Genomic DNA, 18,993 nt, shown 5'->3' on the forward strand with positions numbered 1-18,993 from the left:
TTGTTTTCAGCTAATATTAAATATAAAATAATTAAAAATGAAAAAATTGAACATAACTTTTGATTTCATAAATTTTTAATATTAAAATTATATAATTTATATGTTAAATATAATATAATTAAATATAATATAGATTATATATATCCAAAAATACAAGAAAATATAAAAAAAAACATAAAAAAAAGAAATGTAAAATAATCCGATAAAATAAAGTTTAATCTATTTGCATGTTAAAAAATATATATATATATAAAACTTTATTTTGTATTCGAAGATCGATGGCAGTAGCTAATGTTATCATCGCAGCTTTAAACTATGTGCTTTATAATTGGCCAGTTTTTTTTTTTTTGTTAATAATTTATAACTTGTTAACAAAGACATAACGAAAGTTTTTGCAAGAGAAAACGTTGCTGAAATTATCTCAATAATCTTTCATTTTACATATATATATATATACTCTCAATCATCAAACTATAATTATATAAATTATACGAATTATTAATATAATTATAATTGTATAAATTGTATTTCGTAATACAATACAAAATAAAATTACTTTAAAAATAAGAATTACTATTACTATTTTGATATCATGTAGATGATTTTATCTTTGCTTCAAAGCAATTATTTGAAGTCATGTTTATAAATATATATAGTCTAAGGATATCTGCGATTGAAATATAACATATTTTGAATATATGCTGAAATTGTATATATTTTTTTCAAATTTTATAATGTATATAGATATATAAATTAGTATTAGAATTTCAAATTACTGCTAAAATCAAAATATTATTTTGATTAATATTACATTACATATAAAAATTTCAACGTATTTATTTTCGTAATATAATTAAATATTTGAAACTGATGTGCAGGTTCATGAAATATTAAAGTTAACACGTGTACATGCTTTATATAATATTATTTGAATCTTAATAGATATCAATTTTTAACCAATAATAAGTTGCAACACTTGTCACGTGATTTAGTCCATTTATTTTCGATAACTTAACCGCTTAACATAAGCAAGCATATAATCATCGACTAACTTTTAGTGTCAATAGTTAGTGCTTTTTTAAATTAAGAGGCTATTTTGAAAATTTTCTATTTTTAATTTAATATTTGCATTTATTTAAAATGTCCAATATGTTTAAAAGAAGACTTCAAGCATTGGGATATCTAGAATGGGACAAAGTTAATATAAATGGTTTGTATTTACATTCAACAAATTTTTTAAATTAATAAATATTTTAATATATTGAAATAACTATTTATAATTTTAAATTTTTTAAAATATTTATTAATTTTAAGAAATATTTAATTTTTTTGAATATTTTCATTCTTTAAAAGTTTTACATTAAGTTATTGATTTATAGATACACTTTTTTTTATAGGTTATAACGGCCGGTATAAAAACATTAAAACATTAAATCTATTGCTTTTTATATTTAAATCAAAGATTTAAAATTGCATAATATTTGAATAACATATTTATATAAAAATTTGATAATTATAACTTATAAAAACATAATTTTTATTATTAAATCATTATATTATATTCATTCATCAAATCATATATAATTTTTAATTCAATAATTTGTATACATATATAATATATATAGAACGTTTCTTTTAATTAGATAATATTTTGAGAATATTAAAAAAATTTTAATATAAAATTATTGAATATTTTTGCTTGTTATACAGATACAATATATAGATAAATTATATTTTTTGTAGTTCAATTTTTTGTTCATAATTCATAGTAATAATTGTTAAGGAAAATTCAATCTGCCATATACAATCATTTATTATAGTATAAAATAATAAGGTTAATATTAATTAGAAATATAGAAAACTAATAACTATTAAATAAAAACAAATAAGTATTCTTGATTTTCTAAAAATTTATAATCAAGTTCTTTATTAAACCAATGATCATATTTAAATACCCTATTAGTTATTGTGAAATCAAATTTAAATATCCTATTAATGGAGATGTGAGCATGATAGTTTTTAAAAAAATTATATAAAATCAACAAGTAAAGATAAAATTTCAAAATTTTGCATGCATAATATTAAAAGATTGAACTCGCAAATATATATCAGCTAGTATGAATTTACATATGATAAATGCCATAGCAACTTCATACAACTCTAACTTGTCATTTGATGCAATTGGGTTAAATGATAGAAATAATATATGATCTTTGAATTTTTTTTAACGAATAAATAATATCATGAATGATGAATGAATGAATGAATGAATTTATTATAATGAATATCATATTATGAATAAAAAAATATTTGATTTCATTTAAAAAAATTAACTTTGAAATTAACTTTATTACTTAATCTCTAAAAATAAATAATAATTTATATTATATGATATATAATATATAAAATTTTCTAACATTTATAGTTACTCAAAACTCTTATATTAATTGATAAATAATCTCATTATTTTATAAAATTTAATTTATGAATAATATATATCTAAAATCTTGTATAATTTATATTTTTTGTATAGATAGAAAAATAAAATATATTATATTTATATTTATATTTATCAAAATATTGTATATAATGAAATATTATATTTGTAACAAAATTTCATTCATTATATTTAATATTAAATTTTTTACTTATTATTTAAGTAAATTTAAGATTATTTATGTTATTTCAAGTTTAAGATTATATCTGTTATGTAGTTAAACAAAATTAAAATATTATAGATGTACAACATTTTCGAAAAATTACACTTTGGTTAGAAGATCAAAAGATACGTCAGTATGATATACAAGATCGAAAAGAGCTGCGTGACATAAAAAGTGAAAGTTGGTCTAAAGCATTTGCTAAATACTGCAATGATGTTAAATGTCCAGTTTCAAATAATACTGTGGATCAACTTGAATGGTTAATTGGATATGCAATTTGGTTGGAAGCAGAAAATAATAGTAAGTTAATAAATTAAGTTAATTTATCAATGAATTATTAAAAATTAAATAATATGTTTAATATATATTAAATATTTAATATATGATTATTATATTTAAACTTTATCATATATATAAAAGATTTTATAAAATTTTAGGTAATTATAAAGAAAAGGACGTATTTTGATTTCAATGATTTTGAAATATATGGAACAATTTTTATTTATACATATAACTGTTGTTTAATTTTCGAGATATTCGTAAAAATATTTTTAAAATTATATATTTAATACTTATATATTTTTTAAGATTATATATTATATTTTTATATTAAATTGGCTTAAAAATTTTTTTTTGAGATCCAATCATTCTTATTTGTTTTTTTACCATTTGAGAGAATTATCAAATATGTCCTTGAAAATTAAAGAAGTCAAATCATATTTCGAATTTTAAAATGCAAATTTAATTTGAATATAATTTTAAACATTTTTCATAAAATAATTTTTTTCTATCTCAAAATTGAAATAATAATAGAATAAGAAAATATATGAAAATTATTTTTTCGAATAATTAATGAACGATTTTTGATAATTATTTATAAATTCCAATGATATTGATTTTGATATATATATTGTCGAAATCATCATTCTGTATAACTTTTTTTTATAATTTAATCATCAGTCTTTTGCAATTTTTGAGATACTTTGATAAATATTTTAAAAACTATAAGAGACTGATGATTAAGTTATAAGAAAAAATTACTCAGGATGATATCTTTAATAATATAGTATTGGAAAATGTAGAAAAATTAGCATTTTTACATATAAATTTGAAATAAAAACATATATCTATTATTTATTTCGAATATTATTTTGTTTCATATTTCACCTTTATAATTTTATAGTCTTGAATTATAAAATATATAAAATTATTGTTTTATTTAATAAAGCTAAATAAGCTTTCAAAATAAGATTTTCTGTTTCAAAATTTTTAAAAATGACAAAATTTCGATATATTTGAGAATGCTAATATTCTCGAGTCATAAAATATTTTTAAAAATCCAATGCATTCCGATTCGTTGCAAAGTATTAAGTTTTTTATATTTTCGAGTTTTTGAGTTTTTGATTGTAGCACAATATTTGAGAAATATTTTATTTAAATTTTATCTAAATTTTGGATGTAAAATGTATCATCAGCATATTGATATATTTTTCAAAATTATGATTATGTTATATATTACAAAATCATGAAATTTAACAAACATTAATAAATAAACTATATATTTATTATATTATTATATCATACTTTAATAATGTATTAAAATTTTAATATATCAATTAAATTTCTAACATTGAATTCTATGTAATATAAGATTGTCTTATCAAAAAGTAACGTAAATTAATCCAAATTCAATATTTTAATCTACAGTAGAAAATTGCATAAATGAAAAATTTTAATTTCCTAATGAACAATAAAAACAATTAAAATTTTTTAAAAATTAAAAAAAATGGCATATATATCGAAATAAAATCATTGAAACTAATTTAATTTAAATTTCTCTATTATATAATTATATACGATATGCAATATTATAAATATTTTTGCTAATATCTCAAAAATTGAATATATATATACGCAATACATATATCCGCATATACCCGGGCGACAGAAAGACATAATTATAGTTTTCTATTTTTTATATATTTCTTATTTTTTTTTAATTATATATAATAGGCTGAAGGAAATGTTTAAAATAATTTTTTTTCCTTTCTTCAAAGTTTTAATAATGTCATTTTATTCTAATACTTTTATTTTTTATGCTATATTACTTATATTGGTTTTTTACGTATTTATGAATTACACTACTGTATATTTTTGCTTTTATATAACCCATAAAAAATAATTGAAAAAAATTAATTTTAATCCGGATGCATTACACAGCTTACATTTTTTGAGAATTGATTTATATTTCAAAGAAAGAATTTTGAATGTTTTCTAGAATTTAACTTAATCTAACCTAATCTAATCTATGAATAAAAAAATAAAAAAATGCATTTAAAATAAAAAATTTATTCTATATTCTATTTCAATTATGAATGGAATTTATTTTTTAAAATGGATCAATTTATAATATATATATATATTGAATCAGAATGAATTTTATCAAATATATTTGTAAAATTATTCAGTTTTCTTTTGGAACATGAATATATAAAAAAAAATTATTAAGAATGTTGTCTTACATCATAAGTATATTTCACGAATATATTTCAAACAATATATTTCAGATTATAAGAATTTAATAAATTTTTTTCCAATATGTATAATTATCAATATAATCAAATTTTAATATGTTATTGTATTCTATAATTAAATGAAACAAAAATTAGCAATTTAATATCATATATTGTTATTGTTATTGGTACTTTTGCATAATATAAAAAGAAATACAAAAGAATAATAATATAATATTCTATTTCAGTTGAAGAATATTCTCAAAATGTAAAAGAAATAAAATTGAAAATGAAACAGAAAGCAATGGTACCTCATCTAAAATCCAAGAATCCACTTGACAATTTAAACTGTGAGTATGAGATAAATATAATTTTTTAAATTATCTAATATTTCTTAAATTTTAAATATATTTATTTTTAAATAACGTTTTACATTTTAATTATTTTATTATTTTGTATCTTTAATAATAAAAATGATAAAACATGTATAAATATTTTGAAATGCTTATTATGTCTTATTTTTTGCCTTTATTCCATATAATTTATTAATATTTTTCATATTAAAATTTAATGCAATTATGTTCTTTTAAATTTTCTATATTATTTTTTTATTTACATAAATTATTTTATATTTCTTTATATTATATAAATAAATAAATCTTTCATGTATTCATTAAAAAATAAATTTATATATAAAAGATATATAAAATCAAAATATAATATTTATAATTAATAAACTATATATATATATATATATATATATATATATATATATATATATATATATAATTGTATTTATTTTGAACTGTTCAAATATCTCAAAAAATATGAGTAAAATGAAAAAATATTTCAAATAAAAATTATATAAAAAGACATATATACATACATACATTATATAATATTAATAATTTTTCTATAGTTCAATATATGTATAATACGGATCGTACAGATCATATACACATCATTTTATACAAAATATAATTCGTAACTTCGTTTAGCAATAAATAAATAAAACTATAAAATTATAAAAATATAATTTTTATTGCAAAATACATACATCGTTATTTTAAAAAAAAAATTATTTTATATAATTATTTTGTAGTAATATTATGTAAAAATGTAAAGTAAAAATAAGCTATATCAAGAAATCTTTAGTTTAAAAGATATAATTTGAAATTCATAGAAAGATAGGAAGTATGTAATGTTCTATTATTCATCCTCTCCTTGTCTTTTATATAAATTTTATAAATGTAAAATTATAATATTTTCTAAACTATTAAAACTATTAAAATTACTAAAATATTTTCTTATTAAAAATTTTTCGATAATAAAATAGTTTAATTACTTTTATAGAAATAAGAAAGTAACATTGCACACATTGATTAATACAATCGTATAATTTCATTTAAAAAATTAGAGTTGACCTTCATATGAGCTATAGACAATTTATAGAAAAATTATTAATATGATATAATATCTTTTATGATATTTAATATGTACTATATTCCGAAAATATGGAAACATCCATAAACTAGAGAATTCTGAAGTAATTTCAAAAAATATTTTCCTTTGCAAAAACGTTCATTAAAGTTAGGAATTATTAACAAAAAATACTGGCCAATCATATTAGTCGAACCGCAATTGTAGCTATATGCTGCCATCGAGCATAAATCTAAATGACATATCTCAAAGAAAGTATATTGAATGAAATAAATATTTTTTCATAAATAAAAAATTATATTACAAATGATGAATAAATTAATTAATTGCAATTATGATATATAAAATTGTGACATAAAAAAATTATGTATTATAGTCTATATTAAAAAACAATTCATCAAATAAATCAATCACTGAAAATCAATCACAGAAAATTTAATTCAAGCTTTAAAATTTATCACTGAATCATTGTCTGGAACATCTTTCTTTAAAATTGAACACATAAATTAATTTTTAACAAATTTGCACATAACATTAAATAGATTAAAAATAAAATATTACTAAAGAATAATACATATACTATATCGAATCAATACATTTATCGTTCACTTCGTTGTACTATCATCAATATTGATCAGTTGATCACTTATAATCCTTCCTGCCGTTATACAAGTTTCTGCACATCGAATAAGAATTAAACACTTTATACCAATTCGATATTGATGTTCGATACAGTTCCATGAATTTTCATTATTATTTTCTCCGTTGATATTGATGAATGATGGATACATCTCTTCTTCATTCTTTAAAAAAACAAAAATCTAAAGAATTCATTTAATGTTCGTAGGAGTTACACTTACAATATCGCTACAGCCAATTCACCTGTCTCGAAAGGCTTCATCTAATATTTCTAACATTATAGACTGATGACCCATTGTTGAAAGATCATATTCTTCTAAATCTCTAATGAAATTTTTTCCAAAAAAATGTTTTCTAGAAATATATGTTGGACAATATAAGGAAGTATATATGGTATAATGATAAAATCGCCATAAATGTCAATCTATAATATTGAACATAAACGAAGTACAAATTGTTTTTGTTCGCTTCACAAATTTGCATTGTGATAATTGTAACATTCTTCTCGCGCATAAAATTTCATTTATCTATAATATTTACAAAACGAAAGATTCCGCTTATTTTTCTAATAGCTATTTCAAATATTGAAATTGTTGAATATAATCCTAAGAATGTAAATTTTGCACCTGCACATATTTGTTTTTTAAGATGATGCACTATCATCTGATTAACATTAAAACAAAATGAAGGCATTTATCATTAAATATTTTTAATTAATAATTAATCCTGTTATGTTATGCTGAGATTCATTTCAGACGACGATTAATATTGCAATGTTCTATTATTGATAAAACATTATCAACAATCCGTAACAATCGCGTATCGCGATTGATCCACCCTTGTGGACATTAAATTATCTTTATTATATACACAAGTAATTAATACTCGAAATTCTTTGTTATTAATGATTTCGATGTGACTTTTGATAAGATCAGATCGCAGCTGTCTCATTTCCATCGCATTAGAGTAATATTAATAATATCCAAAATATGTTATGATATTCCATATTTGTCTGCATAGTAAACACGCATTACAAAACAAAATTCACTAAATTTATAAAATTGAATTTTATTTAGTCTAAATAGTTTGAAAAATTTATAACTTTTGATTTTTGTTAAATTTTTAAAAACATTTGTATTCTTTAAAACTTTTCTTCACGTTCATTTCAGCATATCGCAATTTTACAATAAGATACATAATCTAACGACGTTACGGATTAGCGAGTTTGATTATGCATATTCCTTAAATAAAATTCCTAAAATTAAACTGAGAATAATATTGCACAGAATCCATTCCCAAGAAATCGATTGATTCGATCGATTGATCGAATGTTTATAATAAATTTCTTAGAGGATGATATTGATTATCGTTAAGATTGCCAAATATTACTTCAAGTATCATTTATATTCTTGCTACGTCGAAGAATTTTTAAGAAATATACAATCCTATAGCTTTTCTGAATATTTCTTTCAAATAACATCAACGCGAATATCTTTTATCATAATACATTGTGAATCGAAAATTGACATATTTCGAAAAAAAATTATATATTTCTTAAAAATACTTCAAAAAATACACTTCAATAATTTGAATTGATATTTTAAGAAAACTTTCTAATTATGTCAATCTTAACTTACAATATTATCATACACTTAAATAAATTTATTATAAATAATCGATCAATTTTCTTGGTTTCTATATGCGGTATTCTCAACCTAATTCTAAGAATTTTCCTTAAGTTGAAGATATCGCACAACCAGAATTGCTGATCTGCGGTCTTGTTGGTTGCTTAATATTTTATATAAAATCGCGATTCACAATATTCGAGATGAAAGAAGCATAAATATAAAGTTTGTTAATTCTTGAACTATTTAGACTAAGTAAAACTCTCAAAAAATTTGTAAATTCAGTGAATTTCATATGTGAAGTTTCATTTACGGATATTTGAATATTTTAATTTCATAATTTTTATTAAAATTTTATAATAAATTAATTCTATTATTATATAGTGTAAATATTATATAGTGAGTTTTATCACAATGCGAATAAGTATGGAATATTTTAAAATGTAAGTATTAGCCCAATGCAATAAAAATGCGATGGTTACGGCCTAACGATATCAAAATTACATCGAAGTCACATTATACGTTCGCAATATCTGCTACATCTGAGCTAAATTTCGTTATATAATAGCGTGATTAATTATCAATTTATTTAAAAAATATTTGCTTAATAATAAATATCATTTTATTTTAATATCGTATAATGATATATCATTTTAAAAAAAAACAATAAAGTTATATTATAACTTATATTATAAATTATAATATAAACAACAAAAATGGAAAAATGAAATTTTATTTATCACAAGAAAATTAATCTTCTTTAGGATCACCAATATTTTTTAACAAGATAATTCAAAATTCTCTTCTGAAATTACTAAATTATAAATGATCAACTAATCAATATTGATGATAGTATAACGAAATGAATGATAAATATGTTGATTCGATATAGTGTATGATTTTGATATTGATTCTTCAGTAATATTTTATTTTTAATCTATTTAATATTATATATAAATTTGTTAAAAATTTATTCATCCGTCAATGTTAAGGAAGGATATTCCAAATAATGATTCAATGGCACATTTCAAAGCCTTGAGTTAAATTTTTGCTTGAGTGATTGATTTATTTGATGAATTGTTTTTTAATGTAGACTATAATACATGATTTATTTTTTTACACAATTTTATCATAATTGAAATTAATCAATTTATTTATCATTTATAATATAATTCGATTTATTTGTAATATAATTTTTTATTCATAAAAAAATATTTATTACATTCAACATGCTTTCTTCGAGATATGTTTCTTGGATTTGTTCATGCTCGATTGGCAGAACATAGTCAACGCTTACGACTTGACTAGGCTAGGCGTTATTCGTGATTGACTAATATTTTTTATTAGTCAATAATTCATTAACAAAGCCGTAAAATTTTTGAAAAAGAAAATATTGTTTAAAATTAAAAATCTCCAGTTTACGAATGTTCCCATATTTTTAGGACATTCTGTATAATAACCATATAAACACAATCTGTTTTCTCGAGATTATTATAAATGTCGATTTAAAATTTAAATATATATATATGTGTGTGTGTGTATATAGCTCAGTTGAATTTCACTAACAAAATAATTCGGTTAAATGTTCGTGATTCATCATTCTTTTTTCCACTCGAACTCAAAGGACTTTATTTATTTTTTTATTCTATTGTTCGTCATCTAGAATAAAAACTTTGCTTGCGAGAATTTCATTGCTAGCTCTCGAATGTAATAAAATTCAATCGAGTATTACATTCAAAAGTTACCTAATAATATAATTTATTACAGTATAGGATGTTCCATAATTAGTGATATAATTGGCTAAGAATGATTCTATAAAAAAATAAATCGAAAATATAAAATAAATATAAAATATAAAATATTTTAAATAAAGTAGTATACGGTATACACTCTAATACATGGTTGAATTAAAATTTTGAAGAATGGAAGAGGATGAAAATTCTGAATATAAAATTTTAATTTCGAATTTTTATTAATTTTCGAGATATTAGATAAAAAATTTTTGGTATAATACATTGAATTTTGATTATACATATATATGCACGCTTTTAGTAATATATTAATAATTATAATTATAATAAAATCGTTTATCTATTAGTTCTATAAACAATTTTATCGCTAAAGTTTTTATTTTTGAAAAAATTAAAATTAAATATATTATGCCATCAAAGTATTATAATTGTTAAATTTTCAAATTCAATTTTTTAACTATAATTTATAAACAGAAAAATTTTATTCTCGATTATATCATTAATTACCGGGACATCGTGTATACATCAATATAATATCTTATTTTCGATTTTTGAATTTTTTTCGTATTTTCACAATAATTCCAATTAATAAAAAAATAATTTATGCCAAATTTCAGTTCAATCAGATAATAGAACCGTGCGTCTGAGGACTTTTTAATATTAAAATAATTAAGTATTCATAATTCATTTTTTCGATTATATTTTAAATTATTAATTATATAAAAAGAAAAACGTGTTTATACTATCTGTATACCACTGTAAAAAAATTGAAGTAAATGAAATCTTTTATTCTATTATTCTTTCATACAAATGAAAAAATAAAAAAAGTTTGAAAAAAATTAAAAAACTTTTTTCAATTTTGAAAATTAAAGTATCTTTTAATTATTATTTTATGAATAGACATTAAAAAATATATATTTTTTATTTTAAACTTAAAAGTTTATTCTTCTTTTAATTTCACAAATTTTATTTTAAAATTTGAAAATTATACAATTGTTACTTTAATAAAAATATAAATTTATTTTCTCAAAGACTTTTTAAAATTAATTTTTAAACAGTTTTTTTTAATTAAAAATATTATATTATAAATCATGTCAAATTATTAAACGAAAATATGAAGCATATCCATATGATAAATTTAATTCATAAGATACATGTAATTTTTGAAAATAAGATTAAATAATTCAAAAATTTTTTGTAAGATTTAATCAATCTTTAAATTGATTTTTTAATTTGATTTGAAAATACAAATTTTATTAAAGAGTTGGAATTAATAAATAAATTATGAATAATTAATGATACTGCAGAAGATAAATAAATTAATAAAAGAATATAATATAATATAATATATATAATAATAATAAATATAATATAAATACAAATAATAATAAATATATAAGAAATTATTTATAAAAAATAGAAAACATAAAAAAAACGTGTAGAATGTAAATAATTATCGAAAAATACCAAAAAAAATAATAAATAAATTTTTTAAAATATAAAGATATAATAAAATAATAAAACATAATTGAATGAATTTACATATTTTATCTAAAACATTTTTTTATATAATCAATAATTTAGAAAATAATAAGAAAAAAATTTTATGAGCATTTAATTAATTATTTTAACATTTAAAAATCCGGGGACATTTTTTCCATTTTATCTAATCAAATTTAAATACAGATTATTTTGTTATTAATTGGAACAATTTTAGAAAGTTATATTAAAAAAAGAAAAAAATTCGAAGTTGAAAATAAAAGTCACCCTAATACATATGTAAATACATATACAGAATATTAATATATTCTTTAAATGTTTTAAATAGATTAAACAAAAAAAATAATACGAAAAATGTCGATTAAAGCTTAATTATAAATTATAATATTAATTAATAATATAATATAAATTCATATTAGATGATGAAAATAAAGAAAAACGAGAATATGCAGTGTAATTGAAACAAATTGGTTATTCTTTTCCCATTTCATTTTGTCTAAATTTTTACTTATACTTTATTAAATAACTATGAAAACGATATTTTTATATTATTAATTTTTATGTTTGTTTTTATTTCTAAAAATATCACATGAATATATTAATATTATATATACAGATATATGTATATACATATATATTATATAAATAAATAAATAAATATATATATATATATACATATATATTTATATTTATGTATTTATAAACATTAAAAACTAACATTAAAAAGAAAAATAAAATTGAAACTTTTAATGAATCTTTATATATTTAAATAGAATATTATATATTGCTTCATTGTTTATTTTTCGATATTGCATTTATAAATTTATATATTTATATATTTATATTTTTTATATTTTTTATTTTAAAAAATTAAATTTTAAATTAATTTAAAAAATTATTAATATTAATAATTATTTTTATAAATATTTAATTATTTTATTTTTTATTTCATTTTATCTTGATCATTATATTGTCATTGTCATCAGTTGACAGTAATGAGTTTAAAAATGGAACCTACTCTGTGGCAAAATTACTCCGAATTCCACGACATCCGAATCATCTGGTCACATTAAAAGCATGCAGTAAACTAGTACAAAGAAGATTAAATTCCGAATGCTTACGGAATCCAAATTCTAAAATCATTCGAGGCAAGCCGTTTCCTGTGATGAATTGTGATCCTGGTTTTCAACTGAAGAAAACAGCAGTGGAAAATGCAGCTAAGATTCTTGCTCTTCTTTATATTCAAGATATTAGGAATCTTCAAACAAAGATTAATGAAGTGATCGTTCAAGTGCAGAATATTACAGCTAATCCAAAAACGGATACTAAGTTAGGAAAAGTTGGAAAATAAAAAAAAGAAATGATACGTAGATATTTTGTTATCATATTATATGATATATATGTTAGATGTAATAAAAATATTAAATATTAAAATAATTTTTTTATCTTGGAAAGACTCGAAAACATATTATTTATTTATTTTAAAATCAAACTTATTATAGTGTATCATTAAAATAATTACGAAATTTATTGTTATCTTTAATTTTTTTTCTACACAAAAAATCATTAAAAGATCAAAATATTTAAACTATTTTATTTTATTATACTCTTTACATCTCTTTATAATAAAATGTTATTTAGTTGATAGAAAATATCAAATAAAAATTGAATTAATAACAAAAAATATTAAATTTTGTTATAGATGTTACATATTTACCATATTTTTTAAAATTTTCACTCGAATGTAAATTTAATTAAAAATCAATATAAATTAAAAACATATAATTTTATGAAAATAATAAATATTGAAAGTTATTTATCAAAAAAAATGAAGCATTTTAATTTAAAAATTCTTTTTTATATTAAACAAAAATTTGATACTATTAAAATATTTATAATATTTCAAATATACATACATTATAGTGTATATATGTTATTATTTATTATAATATTTCATATATTATACATAAAAAGTTTTTAAAATATATTGAAATAATAATATAATTTTTATTTTAATTTTATAAAATAATCATTGCAAAAATAAAATTAAAGAAATGTAATTAAGTATAAGCATTTTGTGTTTATATATGCTAAATGAATAAAAAGTAAAATTCAAATATTTTGATAATATTTAATATGATAATATTATATAGAAAATTATTATAATACTCAAAACAATTCTTGAATGTTTATATTTATAAAACTGATTATTAAAATTTCTCAATATTATACTCGTTGGTATCTTATATAATTTATTGATATTTTCTTGTAGGATGAAAATACTCAAATTGAAATATAGATTAGAAATAGAAACAATAATTTGTATATTTTATTTTTTTTTAATAAATATACGAATTTTTTATGAATCTTAAATAAATCTTAATATTTAAACTGTTAATTGCTTTATATTATTTTTAAAAATAGAAATTACGGAAAATAAAAAATATGATAAAATTAAATAATTGTCAAAATAAGAAAAAATACAATTATTTTTAATAATAATAATGTTTTCATGTATAAAAATTTTTTCATTTAATAAATCTATATGTTATAATAAAAATTAAATTTTATTGATTTAATTTATATAATGTTGAAAAAGCATTAATAGAAAGTATATGAAAGACTATAAGAATTAGAAAAGAAAAAATAATGAAATTAAGATGAAAAATAAAAGAGGAAAATAAAATATTTAAAACGAAAAAAAATAAAATGAGAAAATAAAAAATCTATCAAAATGCAATTGTAAAGCAACTAAATAAAATGAAATAGGAATGAATTTGAGAGAAAATTGATATTGTTGTACATATTTAATAATAAATCAAACATTTTTGAAAAAAAAGAAAAAAATGAATATGGAATTGATAAAATTCAATTCTCCAATCTAGAAAATAAAAATACTATTAATGAGTATCATATATTAGTATAAAATATTTTTTTTTTTTTTTTTGAGAAATTAATTCAAAATTAAATTCAATAAATAATATTTAATATTTAAAAATTTTTAAAGCATAAACGAGATAAATTTATTGAATCATACATTTTTAGATTTACATTTTTAAATTTATATAATAATAAGGCACTCTTATTTGTAGCAGGCCTTTGATATTTTTTTAAAATCACACTTATTCGGCAGCAAATGTTGCTAATATTTATTCGAATTACTATAATCAAAACAATGTTATTATAATGTAAATAATATATATATATATATATATATAATGTGTGAAATTTTAAAATTAATTTCATATGTATATTTATACAAAAAATATAATTATAAAAATCCGTGTAAAGGATGTTTCATGTTAATTTTTTCATGTCTGATGTAATCTTCTGAACCATTAATTATTCGAAAAAATATTCCAATTAAAATTTGTTTTGTAAAAAATATTTATAATGTACATAAATTTTAGTTAAATAAAAAATGAAATTGAGATTTTAAGATAATTGTATTTTTTAAAATAAAATTGAATATATATATATTTTCTATGCAGTTTCAAGTATTTCCAATTAAAATTTGTTCTGTAAAAAATATTTATAATGTACATAAATTTTAGTTAAATAAAAATGAAATTGAGATTTTAAGATAATTGTATTTTTTAAAATAAAATTGAATATATATTTTCTATGCAGTTTCAAGTATTTCAAGATTCCAAGGTAAATCATTCACATATTGGTCTTCTAAAACTATTCATTTATTATAAAATAATATATAAAGTACTAATTGAAATAAAAAATAAAAAAATTTAGAAGATAGAAAATCAATATATTATAGATTAATAATGAATTAATATTTAAAAATTACTTACATGTTTAATTATTATAATTCTATTATTTTTATTTAGACAATATTTATATTTAATATTCTATACAAAACATTATCTATTTTAAACATTTTTTCAAATTGTTCCAAAAATATTTATGAAAAAATTAAAATGAAATCCTTACATAATACATAAATTAATGTTATTATTAAAAAATTATAAATGCTTCATATTTATGTAATGTATTTATATATATTAAATATAATTTCAATAATTTAAAAGTATAAAATGAAATTCAAAAAATTTTCTTAAATAGTAAAAAGAATGTTTAAGTAAAAATTTATAGATAATTATTAGATTGATTTTTATCATAAGTAGATAAGAAAGATTCTGAGAGATATAATAATTTCCCTATATTTATTTAATTGAAAAACATATTTTAAAACTATTATACAAATTTATAGCTAAACTAAAATTTATGAGAGTCTACATCTATCTCTATTTCCTGAAGGTACACCTTCAAGTGCTTGTCTAGTGGTATTTGTTTCTTGCATTGAAGCTTGAAGAGCTCTAGCAAGAGCTTCATCTTCACTCATGCTACCTTGGTAATTTTTGAAAATTTCACCATTTCTTCTATTTGCTTTCATATGATTTTCTAGAATATCAAGTCTTTTCTTTCGAGTCATTTTTTCTTGATCTATGCATGCATGATCTGTTGGGTGTCTGTGTTTTAGACAGAAATTTTTACCACAATCAGAACAATGCACTTGAACTACTTCTTTGATTTTACAACCTTTCATGGAACATCTAAAATGAAAAAAATTATTTTATGAAATTAGTTCTTTTTTGTAATAATTAAAAAATATAAAATACTTATATCATAAAATCTTGTTTTGAATAATAAATTATATTATATATAATTTTATAAAACTATATTACTGTTATTATTTTATGTTTTTAGGTAAAATTCAAAATAAAATTCAACTGATAAATACATTTTTCTAAAAAATAAAAAGTTTATTCTAAGACTAAATTTATTTCTATTAAAAAATTAAAAATTAAAAATGTCTTAAAAATAATATTTAGATAATTATTATAAATAATTTAATAATTATTACAGAACTAATATGAATAATACATATAGAAATATATAATCTTTTATGCAATGTATATAATAAATATATAATATATAAAATAAATTAATTTATTTAATTTGTAAATATTTTAACCATATTTTCATTTATAAAAGAGGAAATTTATAAATAATCTTCAAAACAACAACATATTTAAAAAAAATATTTTACCTGTTACAAAAGATTTTCTGGCTAGATGTTTTTAAATCTGATTGACATTCATTATCAATATGTTGTCCAACTGCAATATCTGGAGGATCACCGCGTTTAATAGGTACTGGAACATTACATAAAGGACATACTGGAACTTGAATATTCTTTTTATAAGCACTTGGACAATTATGATTATTATATGATATATGTTCACTACAAAAAATTATAGAGCAAGCATCACACTTAAGAGGTAAAAAGTCCAATCGATTGCAACTATTTTCTGAGCAATGCTCGCCTAAATTTGGAAATTCCATTTTTGATAAAAAGTACCTAAAATAAAAATTATTAATTTAAAATCCTCAAAATTATAATTCAATAAATTTCAAGAATCAAGTGAAATATAATAATAAATAAAATATATAATAACAAGATATACAAGATATAATATACAAGATATATTTATTGAAAATAAAGTAGTAAAAGTAATCAAAATAAAAATTAAAATTGTAAGATATTATAATAATAAAAACTTCTAGATTCTAAATGATTTTAGAATTTAATTATAAAAATCATATCAGTGAAATATTCATTTTAATTAAATATTTCATAAAAAATGAAAAGAATTAGAATAAAGAAAATAAACTATAAAAAGAAAAAATCTTAATATTTATAAATATAAATAGAAAAAGAAATATATATTATTAAATTAAAATATAAAATTAATATGTGTATATATATATTATTAAATTTTTAAATTATTTTTGGAAATTTTGAATTTTCATATATATCTATTTTTTTAAAATATTTTTTCACTCTTTTTTCAATTGTACAATTTTTGTTAAGTCACTCTATAAATGAATTATAACCTCTAATGTTAATGTTATAACCTTACATTTTATTTATCTAATTTTTTTAATATTATGAATCTAAAAATGAAAAATTATGAATTTATAATAATTTAAATAAATGACAAAAATAAATTAATAAAGAAAATAATAACATATATAATAAAAATAATATATAATATTATAGAAATACGTACTTTAATTTACATCCAAATAAACTTGTTACTATCTTTCTTATATATTAAAATTAATATTTCGTTTATAGCACATATGACAATAAAATAAATATAAATTTGAATTAATGTAATTTAATATATTTAAATCTTCAAATTAAAAAGAACTTTATATTTCGTGGAAATATAGATATTTTTTTTCAATATAAAACTTAAAATATAGAGCTTCTTCAAACCGATAGAAGTAACTGACTTTTCAGATTTGATGCGAATATATATAAAGTATGCAAACTTATGAAATGTATGAAATAATCGCGTCATTCAAAGATTAACGCGAATTAAACATGATAGTTTTTGAACAAATCAAACGTAATATCTTGACTTTTAGGAATTAAATATTGTAACTCAGAAAGAGGTTTGACTATAATTAGAAATATAAAATAATTTAAATTAATATTAAAATTATTTTTTTTTTTTTACTTTGTTTCTTATATTATTATTAATTTCGTTAATTTAAATATGAATTTTTATATACTTATAATAATTAAACATAAAAAATATATATATTATATTGGATAAATTTTTCATGATATTCAGAATTCATTATTATATAATAAAGATAAAATTTATTAAATATAGTTTTAATTTTATAATATAAACTAAAGTTATATTTTGGTATGACTCGAAATCAATCATTTCGTTCCCCGTTTCACCATTTAGAAATATGCGGAACATGGAATGTACTTTCAGCTATTTACAATCATAAACTTGAGTTTGCTTTGTACTTATCACTGGAGCAT

The 18,993-nt window shown here is 18.2% G+C and overlaps 2 protein-coding genes across 2 annotated transcripts; one reads left to right on the forward strand and one right to left on the reverse strand.

Moving 5' to 3' along the window:
- The first annotated feature begins 983 nt into the window (after nt 1-983).
- LOC100872734 (tRNA-splicing ligase complex subunit RTRAF) lies at nt 984-13,582 on the forward strand. The gene is made up of 4 exons (XM_086915015.1): nt 984-1,210; nt 2,739-2,960; nt 5,422-5,523; nt 13,115-13,582. Exons 1-4 carry the CDS (start codon nt 1,141-1,143, stop codon nt 13,477-13,479), a joined length of 759 nt encoding a protein of 252 aa, XP_086771141.1. The 5' UTR covers nt 984-1,140; the 3' UTR covers nt 13,480-13,582.
- A 2,705-nt stretch (nt 13,583-16,287) lies between these two features.
- Nucleotides 16,288-18,991, reverse strand: LOC100863067 (AN1-type zinc finger protein 2A). Its single transcript, XM_031917855.2, has 3 exons — nt 18,218-18,991; nt 17,194-17,505; nt 16,288-16,696 (listed from the first exon to the last, which is right to left on the reverse strand). Exons 2-3 carry the CDS (start codon nt 17,487-17,489, stop codon nt 16,366-16,368), a joined length of 627 nt encoding a protein of 208 aa, XP_031773715.1. The 5' UTR covers nt 17,490-17,505; nt 18,218-18,991; the 3' UTR covers nt 16,288-16,365.
- Nucleotides 18,992-18,993: the final 2 nt, after the last annotated feature.

The sequence above is a fragment of the Apis florea genome, unplaced genomic scaffold (assembly GCF_048593485.1).
Source record: "Apis florea isolate Af1SG1 unplaced genomic scaffold, ASM4859348v1 contig_3758_pilon, whole genome shotgun sequence".
Lineage (NCBI taxonomy): Eukaryota > Metazoa > Arthropoda > Insecta > Hymenoptera > Apidae > Apis > Apis florea.

Bases quoted from the DNA above. Each gene is read 5' to 3' on its own strand.
- LOC100863067 (XM_031917855.2), bottom strand. From the start codon at position 17,489: ATGGAATTTCCAAATTTAGGCGAGCATTGCTCAGAAAATAGTTGCAAT. The intron at 16,697-17,193 runs GTAAAATATTTT...TTTTCATTTTAG, and splicing joins CAGAAAATCTTTTGTAACAG to ATGTTCCATGAAAGGTTGTA.
- LOC100872734 (XM_086915015.1), top strand. From the start codon at position 1,141: ATGTCCAATATGTTTAAAAGAAGACTTCAAGCATTGGGATATCTAGAA. The intron at 2,961-5,421 runs GTAAGTTAATAA...ATTCTATTTCAG, and splicing joins GTTGGAAGCAGAAAATAATA to TTGAAGAATATTCTCAAAAT. The intron at 5,524-13,114 runs GTGAGTATGAGA...CATTGTCATCAG, and splicing joins TCCACTTGACAATTTAAACT to TTGACAGTAATGAGTTTAAA.